Below are 19,632 nucleotides of genomic sequence, written 5' to 3'. Positions count from 1 at the left end.
CTTGTTACTCTCGATCACTCTTTGTCTCCCCTCCCTCTCTTTCTCTCTCTCTCTCTCTCCCCTCTCTCTCTCTCTCTCTCTCTCTCTCTCTCTCTCTTTCTCTCCTTATCTCTCTCCCACCATCTCTCTCTCCCTTTTCTCACTCTCCTTCTCTCTCTCTCCTTCTCTCTTTCTCTATCTCTCGAATATAACTTCCTAAATAAAAGGATGACATGTGAATGCATTTTTGAATAATGTTATAGAATTTTACTTTTTTTAACTAAATCAGATTTAATTGTACAAAATCCTGTTTGACTTTTTAACGATTCCCAAGATGATACACATTATATCGAATATTACAATGGCAACCTTTTACCCATGTTTTTATGCGAAACTTATCTAATTTTTATGCAATATTCTACATCAGGGCTCAAATTAATTTTTTGTCCACGGGGGCTCTTCCAAAAAAAAAGAGCCCCCGTGAGCCTTCTCACGGGGGCTCTTTTAGTGCTGACAGGGGCTCTTATTTTAATACAAATTTCCATTGAATTGGTACCCATGAAACTCCTAAATTCCTTGGTATTTTATCATTATCATTTATTTAAGTCGGCAATTTCCCTCTTAGAAATGTATTTGTTACATAGCTGTTATTGAATTTTATCCCCGTGATGACATTCTCTCCATTTCTTCCCGTTCTGCACATAATGTCCTCCTCATTATTCGGAGCAACCTTAATTACATTCTTTCTTTACTTTAAGTCTTTACCATATCCTTCCAAAACACAGGGGCGGATCTAGCTTTTTGCTAAGGGTGGGAGGGGATGTGGAGCATTGTCCACGAGCCGCGTAGCGGCGAGGCGATTTTTGTTGTTGCTACTTTGAACCCCCGTAAGTGATGTTTACATTGTCCACGAGCCGCGAAGCGGCGAGGCAATTTTTTTTGGTGCTATTTTGAACCCCCCGTTAGTGATGTTTTCCTGGCATCTACTGACATCTTCTATTACTGTGTAGGTCTATACACATGATAGCATTTTCTATGCACATCACATTTTCACTTGGCAGCCCAAGGGGGGGGGGGGGGGGGTTAAACCCCCTAAACCGCCTATTCCCCCCCCCCCCCCCCCCCCCCCCCCCCCCCCCGTGCAACATCTTTGGTGATCTTCTTCTCAATATTGATTTACTGGTCGAGTTACAATATTTGCTGGTCTTTTAGAATACATGTAATCAGATTTCAGAGAATTCACACTTTTCACAACGAAAAACTTCTCCATGTCCTTGCGCGATCGTCTCCAGCTCCAGCAGATATTGGGCGTCAGCAGCGTTACATCGGCACTACCGGCGCAGTATAGCCACTACTGACGGCCGCACTAGCTGCACTGCGAGCTTCCGTTGTTAATGTATCGGTATTTACTCATAGCGATGGGAGAGAAAGTGCCATTTAAGTTCCATTTCATTGGTTTAAGGTTTGAAAATTGATACTCAATATTGTGTTAAAGTTATATCAGAAAAGATAATCTTTATTCCACGGGGGCGATTTTTAGTTTTGCAATCGCCCCCATGAGCAACCTGACGGGGGCGATTATGGAGCTCACGGGGGCGAATGGCCCACCGCCCCCGTGTATTTTGAGCGCTGTTCTACATGTACCTTTTACTAAATTGGCCAAAATACAAAATGTTCTGCATTTTACCTACAATGTATAATTGTTATAATCTGTTTAAATCACTGGAGCATCTATTTGACTTTATAATTCCTGGATTTGGTTTCTGTTGTTGTCTCCGTTTCTGTCATTGAAGAAAACACCATAACCATAACTTACCCATCTGGCTATGCATTTTCCAACCAAAACATTTAATTCTTTTGAATATCAAAAATGTATTACTCCTCATTATATTGTATAAGTTTAATATATAATTTTATTGCAAATATGGTAATACAATTCGAATTTCTGTATATGTACCAAGCAATTTGCCAAGGTCATGCATAATGTTTTACGTGTAATTTTACTTTGTCACTGATGTATACTTTCTAAAAGAAACTGCAATTCGGCTCTCGGGCCGCGAATGTTTTTTAATGAAATAAACCATTTAAAATGAATAAATAAATAATAGAATTGGGCCTAAAATGCTTCCCTGAGGTTCACCGCACGTTTTAGGCATTAGTTTGGAACGAATATCATGAATGGCCACTACTTGGTGTAGATTAGATAAGTAGGATCTGAACCAATCTAAACTTGCCTTATCAAAACCCATTAGTTGTAACTTCTTCAATAAGACGCAATGATTAACTGTATCAAAAGCTTTTTGCAGATCAAGGAGCACCATACCAACAAAGCGCCCTTGGGAAGTTTCTCTCCTCAAATAATCAGTCAAATGAATTAGACATGTTTCAGTCAAATAATCATGTCGAAAACCAGATTGAAATTCATAAATTATATCATTTTCTTTGAAGTATCTTTCAATTTGAACACAGACCGATTTTTCTAGAATCTTTGATGCTACGCTTAAAACACTAATAGGTCTATAGTTGCTAACATCAGTTTTATCTTTCTTTTTATAAAGTGGAGTCACTTTTGCTATTTTCATATCCTCTGGAAAAGTACTCGTCAAGATAGATAGGTTCATTAAGTAACTTAGAGGCTTAAATAAAACCTTCGCACCATCTTTTAGAAATTTAGCTGGAATCAAGTCTAACCCAGTACTTTTTGATACATTCAACTTACGTAATTCTTTGAAAACAAATTGTTCACTATTGGTAATAACTCAAAGCTGTTTTCACGTACACCTTTTCTTCCTATTAATTTCAAAGTCATGAAATGCCACTAAATATCAACAAACATGGTCTACAACAACTCCACATGACAAAATAATCCCAGCTATGAATTTTTTTAAAGCATTTGATAGCTAAAAACTTGAAAATTATTGGCATTAAAAAAAAAAAAAAAAAAAAAATTCTGCCGATTTTTTTCCGATCCGGCCCGCATGTTTTGCCTCTTCTCTTAGACCAATATTATAATTTCAAAGTCATGAAAAGGCACTAAATATCAACAAACATGGTCTACAACAACTCCACATGACAAAATAATCCCTGCTATGATTTTTTTTTAAAGCATTTGATAGCTAAAAACTTGAAAATTTTCGGCATTTAAAAAAAAAAAAAAAAAATTCTGCCGATTTTTTTCCGATCCGGCCCGCATGTTTTGCCTCTTCTCTTAGACCATTATTATTAATTTCAAAGTCATGAAAAGGCACTAAATATCAACAAACATGGTCTACAACAACTCCACATGACAAAATAATCCCAGCTATGAATTTTTTTAAAGCATTTAATAGCTAAAAACTTGAAAATTTTTGGCATTAAAAAAAAAAAAAAAAAAAATTCTGCCGATTTTTTTACGATCATTTTTATTGATCGGCAATCGGAAATTATTATCCGATCACCCCTGATCGGATCGGTATCGGCATCCGATCCGATGATCGTTTACAGGGTTATTATAAACTACATATTGAGATCTATCAGAAAAATTACTTTCAAACCAAGATGACAGACAAATTCAAGTGTTGTTCTAGTTTCCAAGTGGTGATTCAACCCACCGATAACTGAGCTGGGAGACATTGCAAGGCATAGCGCCAGGTGGAGGGGAATAAATCGAGAAAAAAAACTTAAAAACACCGCACCCCCGACTTTGAATTTTTTTCGGCGGCAAAAAGGTGCGGTTTATACACCGTTAATTGCGGTAAGCAACTTTCAAAATCAAAAGTGGTTGCCATAACCTTGAAATTTCCCCCAAACCCATGGCCAAGAAGTTGTTAAATGTTTGTCACGGAAACGGCAGCCATTTTGAATTTTCATGGTCAAGGTAAGCAATTTTACTTTTAAAAGTTGTATAGTTGAATTTGCCATGTTATTAGACACTAAAATCATTAGAATCGGACAATGTTATTGTTAACTGTGTTGGTGAATTTGACCACCAGTTTAAAGTGCATTGACCTTTTTGACCATAGCGCCCTCATTTAAGGTTGAAGGTATAACAAACTGTACATTTTTGGAATCCTCATGACCAGACGAGTAATTTGATATACAATTTGATATTACACCGGAGTGTTGGCTCAGTCAGTAGAGCGTCCGCCTCACAACCGGGAGGTCGTGGGTTCAAACCCCGGCCGCGTCATACCAAAAGACGTTAAAAGATGGGAGTTGTTGTTACCCTGTTTGGCGTTCAACAATAAGGGATAGAGCAACGTCGATCTAGCGCTGCTCAGTGGCTGCCGGGCTCACGATCAATTGGGCAAAAAGAATTTCCCTTTCGGTTTAATAAAATTTGGAGTGGACTATTAGGCTATTATTATCATTATTATTATTATTATGTAGGTTAACTGTGTTAGTGAATTTGACCACCAGTCAAAAGTGTGTTGACCTTTCAACGTTTTTTACCATAGCGCCCTCATTTAAGGTCGGAGGTATAGCAAACTATACATTTTTTGAATCCTCATGACCAGACAAGTAGTTTGATATGCATACCGACACGATTTGAATATATTTGAATTTCTATTCCTGTTTGATCTTTGTTGACCCCTTACGAAAATGCCTGGGATTTTCAAGGGGGCAGCCCAAGTCAAAATTGTTCGGTATTCATCAGGGAACACAAAAACACTTTCAAACCTTTGTTCCCAGAGATTGGTCACGGGACCTACAGGCTGGTCTTCTAATAGAACAAATGAATTATACAAGTAACGAAATACTGATAAGTACAGGTATGTACATAATAAAATAAGTTTACAGAGTACATTTAATTTTGAGAATAAGACAAAATATTTTATATTGCTCGATTTAAATGAGAGGGGGAAAAAAGGGAATATCAGAAAAGTTAGGCTTGTTGAGCAAGATTCAGTGTGGTGGTTGGAGACTGTGTAGAAACTGTGTAGGGAACCATTTTGACTCGGGCCTACCTGATAATATAAAACCACATCCTTGCTCTTTTTGTATTTTTGTGGATATGCCCAGACTGTTTACATGATATATTTGCAGTTTAGTAAGAGATTCTTCTTCCTCTGTAGAAGTACAGGCCACCATGCTTTCGGTATATCTTCATACTTTCTTGTTCTATTAAACGAGAAAAATAATTCACACAAGTTTTCTTTATCTCTTGATTTATTTTAGCGTGTCGAGGACCACAGGAGAAAGTGGGACCGAGATGAGTATGAGAAGCTGGCAAAGGAACGTTTGGACCAGGAGCTGGAGGCTCAGGCAGAGAAAGGTAATTGACAACATTTCATGTGAAAGCCCATTCAGACATGAGCAAGCCTTTTCGTAAGTCAAAGCAGACCGGGAGCCAAATATCTGAAAAAGCGATTCCAAGTCCTAATTTTTTTTAGAAAACCAGGAGCTGTTTTCCAGGACCAGGAGCCATTTCCAAAATTGATGAAAATATGTATTCTTTTAAATTATTTGTTAACCGTTACCTTTTATTTATACGTAGTTTAATTTCTACTTTAAATTTTGAGCACTCTAATATTAAATCACTAGCTCATACCTTGGATAAATCTGTCATTTGAAGTTGTTGTAGTTCATGTTAAAACTATTTTCATGCCGTTAAATGTCAAATTTTTTAAAATGTTAGGAAGGGAGGAATTAATTTTTTTTTCTCTCAAAATTTGTCAAGTTTTTGGCTATCAAATACTGCAAAGCTGGGATTATTTTGTCATTTGGAGTTGTTGTAGACCATGTTTGTTGATAGAAAGTGCCTTTTCATGACTTTGAAATTAATAGAGAAGAGGCAAAACATGCGAGCCGACACTGTCTACAACAACTCTGAATGACAAACTAATCCCAGCTATGCATTTTTTTTAAAGTATTTGATAGCCCAAAACTTGAAAATTGTCGGCATATTTTTTTATATTTTTTTTATCTCTACCGATTATTTATCTCATTTCCCCTGATTGGCCAACGTTGAATTCGTGCACGAAATTGTGATCTATTTCCGTCATGATTGCCACATGAGTTGTGAAATCAAAGCTTGGATTGTGATTATTCAGGCCATGTATACTGAATTTTGAGAATTGTTTTTCAAAGTAAGGTTTTCACAACAAAGTAAAACTTTTAGACGGAGTGAGAGTGTTGCTCGCATACTCTCGATCTCCGCTCTGCACGCCGGCTAGCCGCCCGCGCATATTTTTTTTTACACAACTGTTTAGCCACTTCAGTCAAATATCCTGTGCAAACGACTAGAAACAGAGTCTAGCATTACCCTTGGCAGTTTTGTTGGATTGCTGGAGCTGTACATGTGTACTCGTTATTTGTTTCGGGTAAAATCTATCCTCTCTTCTCTTTCATTATGTATTTCTGTGTTCCCCTTTAATCTACCCTCTTCTCTTTTGTCATGTATTTCTTTCTTTTTTCTTCAATCTATCCCTTTTCTCCTTCGTTATTTTGTTTTTCCTTCAATCTATCCCCAGTTCTCCTTCGTTATGTATTTCTTTTGTTTTCCTTTATGCTAGCATCTTCTCTTTTGTTTTATGTATTTCTTTGTTTCTCCTTCAATCTATCCTTTTCTCCTTCGTCATCTATTTCTTTAATTGTTTTAATCTGATAGATTCCCTTTCTCGATCTTTATGTAAGTTCCCTGTTTTTCCTTAGTCTAGATCTATGATCCTCTTAGCTCTTCAATTATGTATTTCTATGTTCGTCCTTTGACTTATCCTCTTCTCTTTCCTTATGTATTTCCTTGTTTTTCCTTCTCTATATCCTCTCCACTATCCTTGTTTTCCCCTTTCTATCATCTTCCCTTCCATGCATGGGTGGGCATGCTTGCCCAATAGTGCTCTGACGACTTAGACTCTTTCACCAGAGCACTTCTTGGAATTTTTCCGCGAAAATGGCTAAACAGTTGTGTAAAAAAAATATGCGCTAGGGGTAGGAGATAGCGGCCGCTCGTAGTCGTGCTGCAATTGTTTTGGGGCGATTTTAATTAGGATTCTCATTATAAAATGATTTGTTAGGGTTCATTCAGTCCACATTTAACTTGTATCAAGTAAGTTTTTGTCACATTTATGAACATTTAGTGCTAGACATGTGGAAGTTTCTGAAACAGGAAATGTTAATCCTCCCAGACAAAAATAAAAAATGACTGGCGCCCAGTTCTCATTTTCCCTGTCTTACTGGGCGCCAAAAGTCAGGGACTGTTTGATTTCGCGCGGTTTAGATGCGGAAGCTGGATTGAGGTCGACTTGTGCAGGCGCCACCATTCCTGGAAGTTACTTTTTTATTTGAGGTCTCCTTCCACTATGATTTGCGAAATCTTAGGTTATAACCCAGCCATCCATAAAAAAACAATAAACCTTTATGTATTTAGTAATTTGTAACTATACTTTTTATGCCTCCGTTACGAAGTATCCGCAGGCATTATGTTTTCGGGTTGTCCGTCCGTCCGTACGTCCGTACGTCCCGTTCTCGTGATGGCGTTATCTGAAGAACCGATTGATGGATTCCTGCCAAACTTTTGTCATGTATGTATCTTGCAGAGCCGATGAACTGATTAGATTTTGGGGTCAAAGGTCAAAGGTCACAGGGCTCATTATGTATGCAAAAACAGCTCGTGATCGCGTTATCTGAAGAACCGATTGATGGATTCCTGCCAAACTTTGGTCATGTATGTATCTTGCAGAGCCGAGAAAATGATTAGATTTTGGGGCCACGAGGCCAAAGATCACAGGGCTCATTATGTATGCAAAAACAGCTCGTGATCGCGTTATCTCAAGAACCGATTGATGGATTCCTGCCAAACTTAGGTCATGTATGTTACTTGCAGAGCCGATAAATTGATTAGATTTTGGGGTCAAGGCCAAAGGTCATGTGGCTCATTATGTATGCAAAAATAGCTTGTGATCGCATTATCATTAGAACAGATTGATAGATTCCTGCCAAACTTAGATCATTTATGTATCTTGCAGAGCCAATGAACTGAGTAGATTCTTGGGTCATGAGGTCAAAGGTCAAAGGTCATGGGCTCATTATGTATGCAAAAATAGCTTGTGAACGCATTCTCATTAGAACTGACAGATGGATTACTATTTAACTCAGGACATCTTGCAGAGCCGATGAACTGAGTAGATATTAGGGTCATGAGGTCAAAGATCAAAGGGTCATGAGAAATTGCTTGTAATCACGATATTCTGAGAACCTGATTACAATTGAACTTGAATTTGAAAAATTTCTTCTGTTTTGGTTTGTAAAATTGCTCTATGACGGAGGCATCATTTTCGACTGCGCGCAGTCGAAGTTCCATCTAGTTCCTGTTTTGTTCAGGTTCAATAAGTGACATGTGTTAAGGCAGCATTGAAAAATAAAAAATGATCATCGAAATTCAGTATACAACTATACATGGCCAGAATAATCACAATCTAAGCTCAGGTTTCATACCTCTATTCACGAAACAATTTGAAATCGCAGCAATAATGATGCAAACAGACAGCATCTTCAAAGTGTTGTCGAGTCTCTTTGACTCTAGCTCACACAGCTCACAGTTCCGGCAGCAGCACTGCATTGTACGTGTATGGACTCAAGGCAGCTTGTAACTGAACTGTTAGTCACGATTATTTTCTCAAGTTGTGAAAACTTTACTTTGAAAAATGATAATCAAAATTCAGTAAACACGGCCAGAATAATCACAAAATAAGCTTTGATTTCATACCTCTATTCACAAAAACTATAAAATAATCACGGCGATATGATGAAAATAGATTGCAGTTTCGCGAGGCTTAGCGAATGGTCTAGGTTCAGCTAATACGATCTATCAAATCAAAATCGACCAGTAAAAACTTGGGTCCCTACGTTCCGTCTCGCAATCGTGAAAATTTACGTGTTTCGCGTATGTGCGACATGGTAAGCCAGGTAAGGTATGGATCAAGTTTTTTACGACCGAATTTGTGTACACAATTTTACACAGAGATACAGCGCACATGTGCACGCCGACCAAGAAATACCCACAATGAATAGGAAGCTAGAAGAGAGGTGCCGCACGTAATCGTTACGGGGGGTGGTTTTAGATCATTTCCTTTTTTGAAGTGTCCCCGTACCGTATCAGATATTTGGCCTATTTCGGGGGCTGTTTATGGTGTTTCGGGGCAAATTCGCCCGCCGCCCCCGTGTATTTTTTTTCCCTGGCACAGCTTTGTACATGTATTTTACCCCCGCAAATCTTACCATTTATTTACCGGTACTCATTATGCTTGGTCACAATTTTTTTGGAGGCAGTTTTATCTTGTCATATCCGAACAGGGCTTTAGTTTTGGAGAAAAGGTTTAGACGTTTGAGATGAGATTTAAAGAAGATTTGATGTAGGCACATAGAGATATGGTAGATGAAAGGATATTTGTCTTAGAAATGAAGAAGTTATTGCTCATACTGGTAAAGATACACACAGGTCTCAAAACTCGTTCATAAGCAACTTCAAAGAAATGTATGAAATTCCAAATGGTATAGATGCATGATACGATGAATGAAATCTAAAATTTCTGCAATCCTTATTTTTCAGAGCGGAGGAGAAAAGAGCCACCTGTCAAGCGTGAGCTTCTCAAACAGCGTGATTACAAGGTAGACCTTGACTCAAAGCTGGGAAAGTCCCAGGTCATCACCAAGACAACGCCTTCCTCACAGATGGGCGGGTACTACTGCGATGTTTGCGACTGTGTTGTTAAAGACTCCATCAACTTCCTGGATCACATCAATGGCAAAAAACGTAGGTTGTTTGCAAAATACACTGTGTTCCAGAAAAAACGAAACCGAGAATTATCAATGTTTTATCATAACTTAATCACAATTATAATTAATAAATGACACATATTTGTAAAGTTTAGATCCTCCTTTTTCATTTTATGCAACTCATATGATGCATATTTCACGCATGAGTGATAAAACAAAATTTGAAGGAAGGAAACCAAAAAGTCATTTGGCGGGCGGTATCTGAATTTCGAAGAAAAATTCACATTTCTAGAAAGTTCAGTTTCTACCCTTTCATATGACACCTCAATCAGGAAAAATGAGGAAGGAATAACAAAGTTATGTTTGTTTAAAGTGATGCTTGCATTTACATAATTTGATTTAAAAAGTTTGTTTTCACTGGCTGCCTGCCATAGCAACAGGCAGAATGGACAGAAAACTTAACTCTGTTTCATTGACAATCAGCCATGCATGAAGTCTTTGTCTATGTCTGATCGTCAACAAAACGGAGTTAAGTCTTTTGTTGCTGCGTTTGTTGCTGCGGCAGGCAGCCAGTGAAAACAAATTTGTTTAATACAAATTGAAAACTTGCTTCTGTTTCGGTTTGTAAAATCGAATTCGAAGTTCCATCTAGTTTTTTATTGAATATAAAAAAAATAAAATTAAAAAAAATATAAATATATACACTATGTATTTTCACTTGTCAAAGAATCTTGTACAGAAGTTAAGGGGTATAATAGCAGAGGGCTATTTTCATTTGTTATACACATGTGTCCTTGTAGCCTTGACAGTAAAACTTTTTGTCAAACAAGTCTTGTCCAAAAAGAAAACCATTAAACTTTTTCCTCCTAGATATTGGAATGAGTTCAGTAAATCACCAATAACCTGACATTGCAACAAAATTCTTAATATCCATAATTGTACCCCCCCACCATCTTTACCTTATAACTTATGTATGACGATGGAAAACAAAAAGGGAATGAAATGTTATGTGATGTGCACAAATAATTTCTTTTTTGATACCTTACAGATCAAAGAAATTTAGGTATGTCAATGAACGTGGAGAGGTCGTCCTTAGATCAAGTCAAGAAACGGTTTGAGATGAACAAGAAAAAAGTGGAAGAAAAGAAAAAGGACTACGATTTTGAAGCAAGGCTCCAAGAACTGAAAGAAGAGGTGTGTATTTGAGTATGATACAGAGATGCCAACCAGTACGATTAAATCGTATAGTAACAGTGAAATGCGATCTTAAAATCTTAAAATACGATTTTTCATTAAAAAAAAAAAAACCATAATAACAGCGTAATCGCATAGAAACATGTACAAGTAAACCTCCGCAACCCCAACAAAAACTTTGCTTTACCCTTTTCTCATTAAATTTTGATGAAAGAGCAAACATTTTTCTGAAATTTTACCGGCCCGGGGCCGACGGGCCAGTGGTAGTGTCGAGTTTTCGTGAAAATCTGATTTTTCTCTCCAAAATCTGATTTTTTAGGATACTCAGTCTGTTTTTTTTGTGTCAAGAGGTTGGCATCTCTGATATTGATATCTTCTTGCTTCTGCATACCGTATTTGCCGGCGATAAGTTATATCGGAGGCGGGATTCGAACTCACCCGAACAAATGTAGAATGCGACTCAAATCACTGCCTTAGACCGCTCGGCTATCCTGACCCTGATGCTTTCACTTGGAGCTTTCTCCTGTGTATTGCCCCTATCTCTTGTGTATTGCACCATATCTAAATGCTTACACGAGCTGAGGTTGCTTTAGCTCTGGCAAAAACTCAAATCTAGATTTACCAGTAGAGTTTGGTCGGTAAGTTATGAATTTTATTTACGAGATTTTGCTCTTCATTTAAAAAATATGACACATAATTGTCGGTAAGACAGTTATTCTAGAAATGTCCATCATCTTTCATTGTTATCCCATATGTACAAATTCGTGCTGCTTTTCATGGTTTTGACTTTTTTTTTTACTCTTTCGCCGCAAAGGCCACACCCCGACTTTTTGATATTTTCTCTTCCAAAAATACTGCGGCCTTTACGCCAGCAAAAACGGTAACCCATTTGTTTTGACGAGTGGTATCGTGCACAGATATTTGTATGGCTCCAACCATGGAAAATGTCTTCATCCTGTGATAACTTGAAAATGCATTGTTAGTTAGTAGCACAGACGACGCCAACAGAAAAATGGTGTTCACCTAAATTTTATTGCAAATTCTGTAGTAAAATTTAATGCTTAAAACAATGCCACCAACTGATTTTTTAAATCGGTTCCCAAATTACCCAATTTCAGGGGCCCACTAGTGTTTTCATGCATTTCGGAACATATGTTTTGGCTGAAATTGTTTGGTGTAGAAAACCAGCTATGAACAGTAGGGGTCATTCCACGAGGTTTGGGCAATTTTTGTGACATACTAGAAGTGAGAAACTATGTCTCCTATCAACTGTAACAATATTTGCTCTAATTGAGTTTTGCATAAAAGCATAGCCAACTCTTTTCAGTAATACTCAGCTTCATGGTGAATCAATATTATGGATCCAAAGTTTATGTAATGTTAAAGGTAAAGACCAGTTTTGGAAATGCCCCCCTCTCAAAAGATGAAATGGAAGCTCTTATTGAATGATATGTAACTATAATCATCAGACATAGCTACACTTTTCGCTTTTCAGTTTTCACCCCTTATTATATTTGAATTTTTCCACTTTGTAACATGATATTAATTTTAATGAATTCTATCCAGTTTATTGACAAATCATTGCTGTATCAATCGTAACTGCTAAACTTATTTTCCTCTTCCATTCTCTCCCATGTTTCTATCACTCTTTCTCCCCCCTCTCTCTCTATCTCTCTCCCCTCTCTCTCTCTCTGTCTCTCTCCTATACTCTCTCTCTCTCTTCTCTCCTTTTCATTTCCCCCTTCTCTCCTATTGTATCCGTCACCCTGTATGTGTCTCTATTGTAACGATTTTGAATAGCTGGCCCCGTTTACAAACTGATCAGCACATGTTACGCTTTGAACCTATGAATATTTAAAGTATATCTATTTTTTGCCTTTGTAAATCTTAACTTATTTTCTGTCAAATGTAAATTTCCAATGTATCACTGTATTTTACTGAGCTTTTTAGTCTGTTAAAATCACGCAATTATTCACTTTTGAAATATATTGCAACTATTGTATAAGCCTGTCTGGTTACAAACAAACACGACCCTTTTAAAATCAATGAATATCGGAGAGGAAATATTATTGCATGTTCACATTTATATATATATATATCTTTATATTTTATATTTTTACTATGAACTTGAACGAATTTTGAATTTATATCTTGTAATGTCTGATTTCACATTTATTTATTGTAATGTAATTTTTTTAATCAATTTGTAAAAAGTCACACAATTCAGCCTTCGGGCTGCGAGATGATTTTCAATAAAACAAACCATTTATATATTATATATATATATATATATATATTACCAATCATGTGAAAGAATATGTTTTGACTAATACGTGACGATACAAATTTTGCTGAGAAACCGCCTACTAATCGATATATTTGGTAAATTATTATATCTATTTGGACCAGATAGATATCGTGCACGTGTTGTGCACATGTCGCATAGTCCCATATACATCTTTCTGTGTACAGTGCTTGTAACTTTATCAAGACTGGGCAAAATTTCTTATCATTTTGATGATTCCAGAACCTTGCAGTACACACCAATAACTTATATGCTAGATGATCAACCTTTTCTGATCAATTCCACAAGTTTCTTTCACAATGTAATCGCATGACCATAACTGTTTTTGTTCTTTAAATGAATATGGTGTCCATGTATCGCTGGTAAAAAGATAAATGTGTAGTAAAGGCATTGTTTAACAATGTTAAATCTGAGATGCATGGCCCTACGTGTTATTAGTGTCTTTGGTATGATGTAATAATGGGGCCCTAAAAAAAAAAAAATGATCAATTAAGTGCCACAAAAAAGTAAAAAATCTTTGAGTGACCGGTTTTACCATACTTGTTTTCCCCTAATAGACTGTAGTGTTAGGAAAACCGTCAGGGAAACGCAAAATTTGATTTTGATTTCCAATCATAAATATCTTGATAATCAGACAGGGTATCGGCTTGTAAAAGTCATGGGGTTCCTGACTGACCTAAAGGTTTATAATTATCATTGTAGCATGAGCTAAATCCAGGATTTTGTTTCATAAACTGAGACAAAGTTACCCAATCCCTTTAAGAAAATATTTTGAAGAAAAGTGACTGAAACAGGAACGATTCTGGTAAGGCACTACTAAATATATTCATTGCATAAAAATCTTCAACAGATAATTGCATTATCCATGTGTATTAGAAGATCTTATACCAACGTTACATGGACACCGTCATATTTTTTGCCCCCATTTCATGGAATGACCCTGAAATTGCTCCAAAAGGGCCCCAAAGGGCCAGCAATTCTAGACAGTCAAAATGACTGCCTTAAACTATTTTCTGGGGTAATAGAATCACAGAAAATCTCTATTTCGGTATCAAAATACATTGCTGATTGTGGGTATGAGGCATTGATAGCCAAAAATGCTCAGGTACCCAAAATCTTATCTTATTGGCCCAAATTTAAAATAATGACTCAAGAGCATCAAACTGTACATTATGTAGTTGTATGATATATTTTCTCAACCAAGTTCCAAGTACCTTTTCATTGCATTTTGGGGTTTAAAGGTATTACAAAGTTTTGGTATGGGGTCATGAATTTGGTTCAAATTAACATATTAGAAGCATATGCGTTCCTACAATATACATTGATCGTTGTCGCGGTTGAAATCGAGTCTAAAGTTATGAAATTATAAATAATAAACTCTTTATGTTGTATAGCTCCCTCTCAAGGTCAAGATATTAATTTAGCTATGAAACAATGTTTCTTGACTGAAATCGACCGATTAGCTGTTCCCGTTAGGAAATTATATATCCCAACTACATATTCTGAGATTTTCATGGTCGCAGCTACGAGTGTACGGCCATAGGCGCTATTTGAAATTTATCAAAATTTACCGGGAGCACCGGTAAATTTTTATATTCAATTTTTCTCGAAAACAGAAGTGTTTTAGGGGCTAATTTTTTAGTGCTTATAATACATCCACAGGGGCATCCAAATATATCAAATTGTAAAGATTCACTATCCACCCAATTTTCAAAATTTCCCAAAACTTTGTATTACCTTTAAAGGTAATACAAAGTTTTGGGAATTTTTGAAAATTGAATGGTGGGGATTCTTTTCAACTTTGATATATTTGGATGCCCCTGTGGATGCATTATAAGCACTAGAAAATTTAGCCCCTAAAACAGTTCTGCTTTCGAGAAAAATTGAACATAAAAATTTACCGGTGCTCCCGGTAAATTCTGATGAATTTCAAATAGCACCGTACGGCCGTACAGTGGTAGCTGCGACCATGACAATTTCAAAATATGTAGTTGTGATATATAATTTCACAACGGGAATTGTTAATCGGTCGATTTTAGTCAAGAAATATTGTTTTCTAGTTAATTGATATCTTGACCTTGAGAGGGAGCTATACAACATAAAGAGTTTATTATTTATAATTTCATAACTTTAGGATCGATTTTAACCGCGACAAGTATCACTGAATATTGTAGGAACGCATATGCTTCCAATATGTTCATTTGAACCAAATTCATGACCCCAGTACCAAAACTTTGGATTACCTTTAATAATGACTCTTGCTCAATAATCTAAATATTTAAAGGATTTTCTTTCGTAAAAATATTGTTATTTTTTAGTATTCCTGGTATTTCCCATTTGGGTAAAAGTTTGCTTGGCGATATTTAACGGCCAACCCTGATGGTTGGTGAGAATTGCACACAGGGCGGTGGCATTATTGTGGAATGCACGTAGTAAAAGAGCTTTTTGTGATGTTTTGCAGGAGGAAAAGCACAAGGCATATCAGAGAGAGAAGAGGAAGGACAGGAAAAGGAGAGCTGATGATGGAGTGATAGATAGAATAGATCCGGATATGGCCTCTATGATGGGTTTTGCTGGATTTGGTAGCATTAAAAAGAAGTGTAAGTATTAAAAAAAACAAAAAAAACAATGCAAAACTTACAACTAAATGAAAAATCCACGGAAATGTTACAAGTCTTGCATGTGAAGCTGAATGTTATATGAACACTATCGATATAGTTTTAAATATGTGATACAAGTGATTTTGTGTGATCTTTTTCTATATACATGTATGCACTTGCATGAAACCCAAGTCTGACTTGGGTTATGTTATCCTTTACTAGTATTTCTATGTTCTAATTAAATTTTTATGCCTCCGTTACGAAGTAGCCGGAGGCATTACGTTTTCTGGTTGTCCGTCCGTCCGTCCGTCCGTATGTCCCGTTCTCGTGATCGCGCTATTTGAAGAACCGATTAATGGATTCCTGCCAAACTTAGATCATGTATGTATCTTGCAGAGCCAATGAACCAAGTAGATTCTTGGGTCATGAGGTCAAAGGTCAAATGTCATGGGCTCATTATGTATGCAAAAATAGCTTGTGAACGCATTCTCATTAGAACTGACAGATGGATTACTATTGAACTCAGGACATCTTGCAGAGCCAATGAACTGAGTAGATTTTAGGGTCATGAGGTCAAAGATCAAAGGGTCATATATGTATATGAGTAATTGCTTGTAATCACGATATTTTGAGAACCTGTTAATGGATTACAATGAAACTTGAAATTGAAAAATTTCTTCTGTTTTGGTTTGTAAACTTGCTCTATGACGGAGGCATCATTTTCGACTGCGCGCAGTCGAAGTTCCATCTAGTTACCCATAGAATGCAGTTGGGGGAATTGAATGCATACTGGCTGTACAGTACTTACTCTTTAAGGGAACCTCACCTCAGAGAATAAGTGTAGGTCGGTTAAAAATGAGATGTATTCATGCCCTTTGATGTATGATATTCCTTACGAAAGTGTTCAAGAGATACATGAAAGAAGATATTCTTGGCGTGATGATGTACCTTTTAGCTTGACATAGGCGCAGCCATTTTCTTGATAATGTTACATACTAGTTGAACTCGTACATTCTACAACAAAACCTTTACTTTTCAATGAGGGTAAATCAAAGCTGAGAAGGTAAAAATTATATTTGGTGAAAATATAACAGTTGGACAATTGAATCTCATTCAGATGCTGCTTATAAGTATCGGCTTGCATGGTGATGTAGATATACAGTAGGCTTACGTTTGCACCATGTGAGAGAGGGGAGGATTGGGGAGTCCTGAAAAGGACTGCTGGTAATCAAAAAGAAAATGGTTTCAATTCAGGAATTTGTTTATATCAACCTCATAGCTTTACTGTAAATAAGAAGGATACTAGTAACACAGCACTTAACATGTAAATATTGTCTGCAACAGTACCGCCTTGAGCTCATGCCTCTGTACTGTAGCTGTGTGTGCCATAGCTTGTTGTCTCGCCTGCATAGCAAAAAGCGAGACATAGGCGCCGCTTTTCCGGTGACGGCGACGGCGGCGGCGTCAACATCAAAAACTTAACCTGAGATTAAGTTTTTGAATTTTTGATATAATTTTTAGAGTATAGGTTCTTAGTCAATGAAACTTGGACTATAGGGTTATCAAGTCTCCCCAATCATGTGAGTAGAATTTCAGGTCACTAAGTTAAGGTCAAAGGTCATTTAAGGTCAACAAACTTAGACTTTGTTGTGGATTTTCAAAATGCTTCTTCGTTATTTTTCAACCGATTTTGATTCTGATTGTTTCATATGATAGGGCTAGGAGGGGGATTTAAAACTTTTACACAGAATCGTGAAATTCATTATCTATGCTAATTTATGCAAATTTATTCGAGATCACAAAAAATACTTCTTCATTTCTCGACTGATTTTGATTTGGTTTGCTTTATCTGGTAGAGCTAACTTTGGTACACTAAACTTCCACACCAAATTTTGAAATTGTTCTCCATTAATTAATTATGGTAATTTATGCAAATTTATTCCAAAAATAACAAAAATTGCTTCTCCCTCATTTCTTGACCGATTTTGATTTGGTTTGCTAAATTTGGAAGACTAAACTTCTACACAGAATTTTGAGATTTTGCTCCATTGATTATTTATGGTACTTTATGAATTATGTCCCTTCCAGGGCATCAAATTTTTATTTTTTGACCATTTCAAAAGTGTACCACATAAAATTTACGATATTTGTTGTTGCGAGATGCGAGATGCGTCATTGACGTTCTGGTTTATCATATTGAATTGCGTTAGGGAGGCGAGACCGTCGAGAGCGTTTCCCTTGTTAATGTATTTTTGTGTCATTGAGCATGTGTGAGTCATGTGAGATTGCAGTGTACGTCACGTTACTCGTAAGGTAGCTGCTTTCAATTCCTAAAAAATGCCCCATTCATTTTCCATTGTATCCCCGAAAATGAGGCGTGGGCAAGTCAAAACAATGAAAACAGCTTTGCATGCAAGGTACACGCATATTATACACTGCACATTTGTGTGTATGTGCTGTGTGTTCATGTATGCTTTGTCTGTGTTTGTCAGTAGTGATGTGACTGTGATCAGCTAACTCTACTGATGACCAATCAGAGAGTTTCCCCCGAGTGGGCGGAGAGTGAAACCAGCATAAATTAGTGTTCAGTGACTGCTGGCACAGTAGAACAGATGATCATAAATTATGAAGTTTGTTGAACTGATAATTGGGGGCAAATTTACATGTGTATGAGAGTGTATGTGAAAGGTGGAGGCTAAGCTGGGATAAAGTCGGCAGAGATTCAAAGAGTAATGTCATCGCCAAATTACTTCCTGACAAGCGGGTGAATTAGCAAACAATACATAAGCTAATTCATTATCTGAAGATAATTATTGTGGTCCATCCTCTCTCTGATTATTCCAATGGCTCTTCCCCTTGATTCTTTAAATTTCTTTTACAAACAGTTTAAGCTCAGATTAGAAGAAGAAAAAAAAGGATAAGTGGGTGAAATGTTGATAGTCTTTAGAGATGAGAAGGGAAAAGAAGTAATCTCATCATCATTCTTACTTCCATCTCTCCCTTCCATCTCTCCCTTTTTTTTCCTATTCTATTTATCATCTTTCAAATAGTTTTTGGACCTATTTTCCACCTCAAATATTGCATTTAGACAATTTGATCTTCTTTCTTCAAAAAGTTTTCATTTTGACTCTTGATCCCTCCCCAAAAATTCATTCACATTTCTTTATCTCTTTCCCTATTGACTTTCGCTCATTCTCGATTCCCTCATTGCATAAAAAAAAAAACACGCAGATGAAAGATTGATTAATGCAAGCCAGACATCAGGGGGGTGATTCACTAACAACTAAAATCGATCCCAAGTGAGGTTAAATCGCTCAATATCACTCCTAAGAGCGACATCGCTTTTAGGAACTGATTCACTAAGGCATTTGGGATTAATGCTAGCAGTGAAATCGCTATTAAGCCAGAGAGTGATCCGGATCGCTCTTAGCCTTACCTATAATTAGACAGACGTCCGATAGCAACACTTTCTGGCAAAGACAAAACTTTCAAACTGAAGCTAAATTAGAGCGAACACAAGGAAGATAGATATAGTCAGGTCAAGATATGGTTTGACCCCCCCCCCCCCCAAATTGCAACAAAAGGTTTTTCAACGGTTTCTAGTAGGATTTGACCTCAGGAATAACATACTAAAAGTATACCAAAATCGAAGGTTCAGAAATCTGTTATTTTCAAGATGGCGTCCAAGATGGCCGCCGATACTAAAAATGGCCATAAATCACTTATTATCCATCCTAGAGACATAATTTTGGTGTCTATCCCATGGTTTTAGGGGTCAGAGAATCCATTGAGACAAGTAAAAATGGGTTGTGACGGTCTAGGAACCCCCAAAATCCAAGATGGCGTCCAAAATGGCCG

The 19,632-nt window shown here is 36.9% G+C and overlaps 1 protein-coding gene across 1 annotated transcript in view; it reads left to right on the top strand.

The window, feature by feature from the left end:
• The window catches only part of LOC580526 (zinc finger matrin-type protein 2), a 33,217-nt gene that overhangs the window by 8,546 nt on the left and 5,039 nt on the right, over positions 1 to 19,632 (top strand). The window contains exons 2-5 of the mRNA XM_030981046.1: positions 5,137 to 5,233; positions 9,509 to 9,712; positions 10,724 to 10,869; positions 15,636 to 15,774. Of these exons, the coding sequence (XP_030836906.1) occupies positions 5,137 to 5,233; positions 9,509 to 9,712; positions 10,724 to 10,869; positions 15,636 to 15,774 (586 nt within the window). The remainder of the gene's footprint in view (positions 1 to 5,136; positions 5,234 to 9,508; positions 9,713 to 10,723; positions 10,870 to 15,635; positions 15,775 to 19,632) is intronic.

The sequence above is a fragment of the Strongylocentrotus purpuratus genome, unplaced genomic scaffold (genome assembly GCF_000002235.5).
Source record: "Strongylocentrotus purpuratus isolate Spur 01 unplaced genomic scaffold, Spur_5.0 spur5_scaffold_11, whole genome shotgun sequence".
Taxonomy (NCBI): Eukaryota; Metazoa; Echinodermata; class Echinoidea; order Camarodonta; family Strongylocentrotidae; genus Strongylocentrotus; species Strongylocentrotus purpuratus.
The sequence above is the reverse complement of the archived record's forward strand: the minus strand, read 5'-3'. Positions and strand labels throughout refer to the sequence as shown.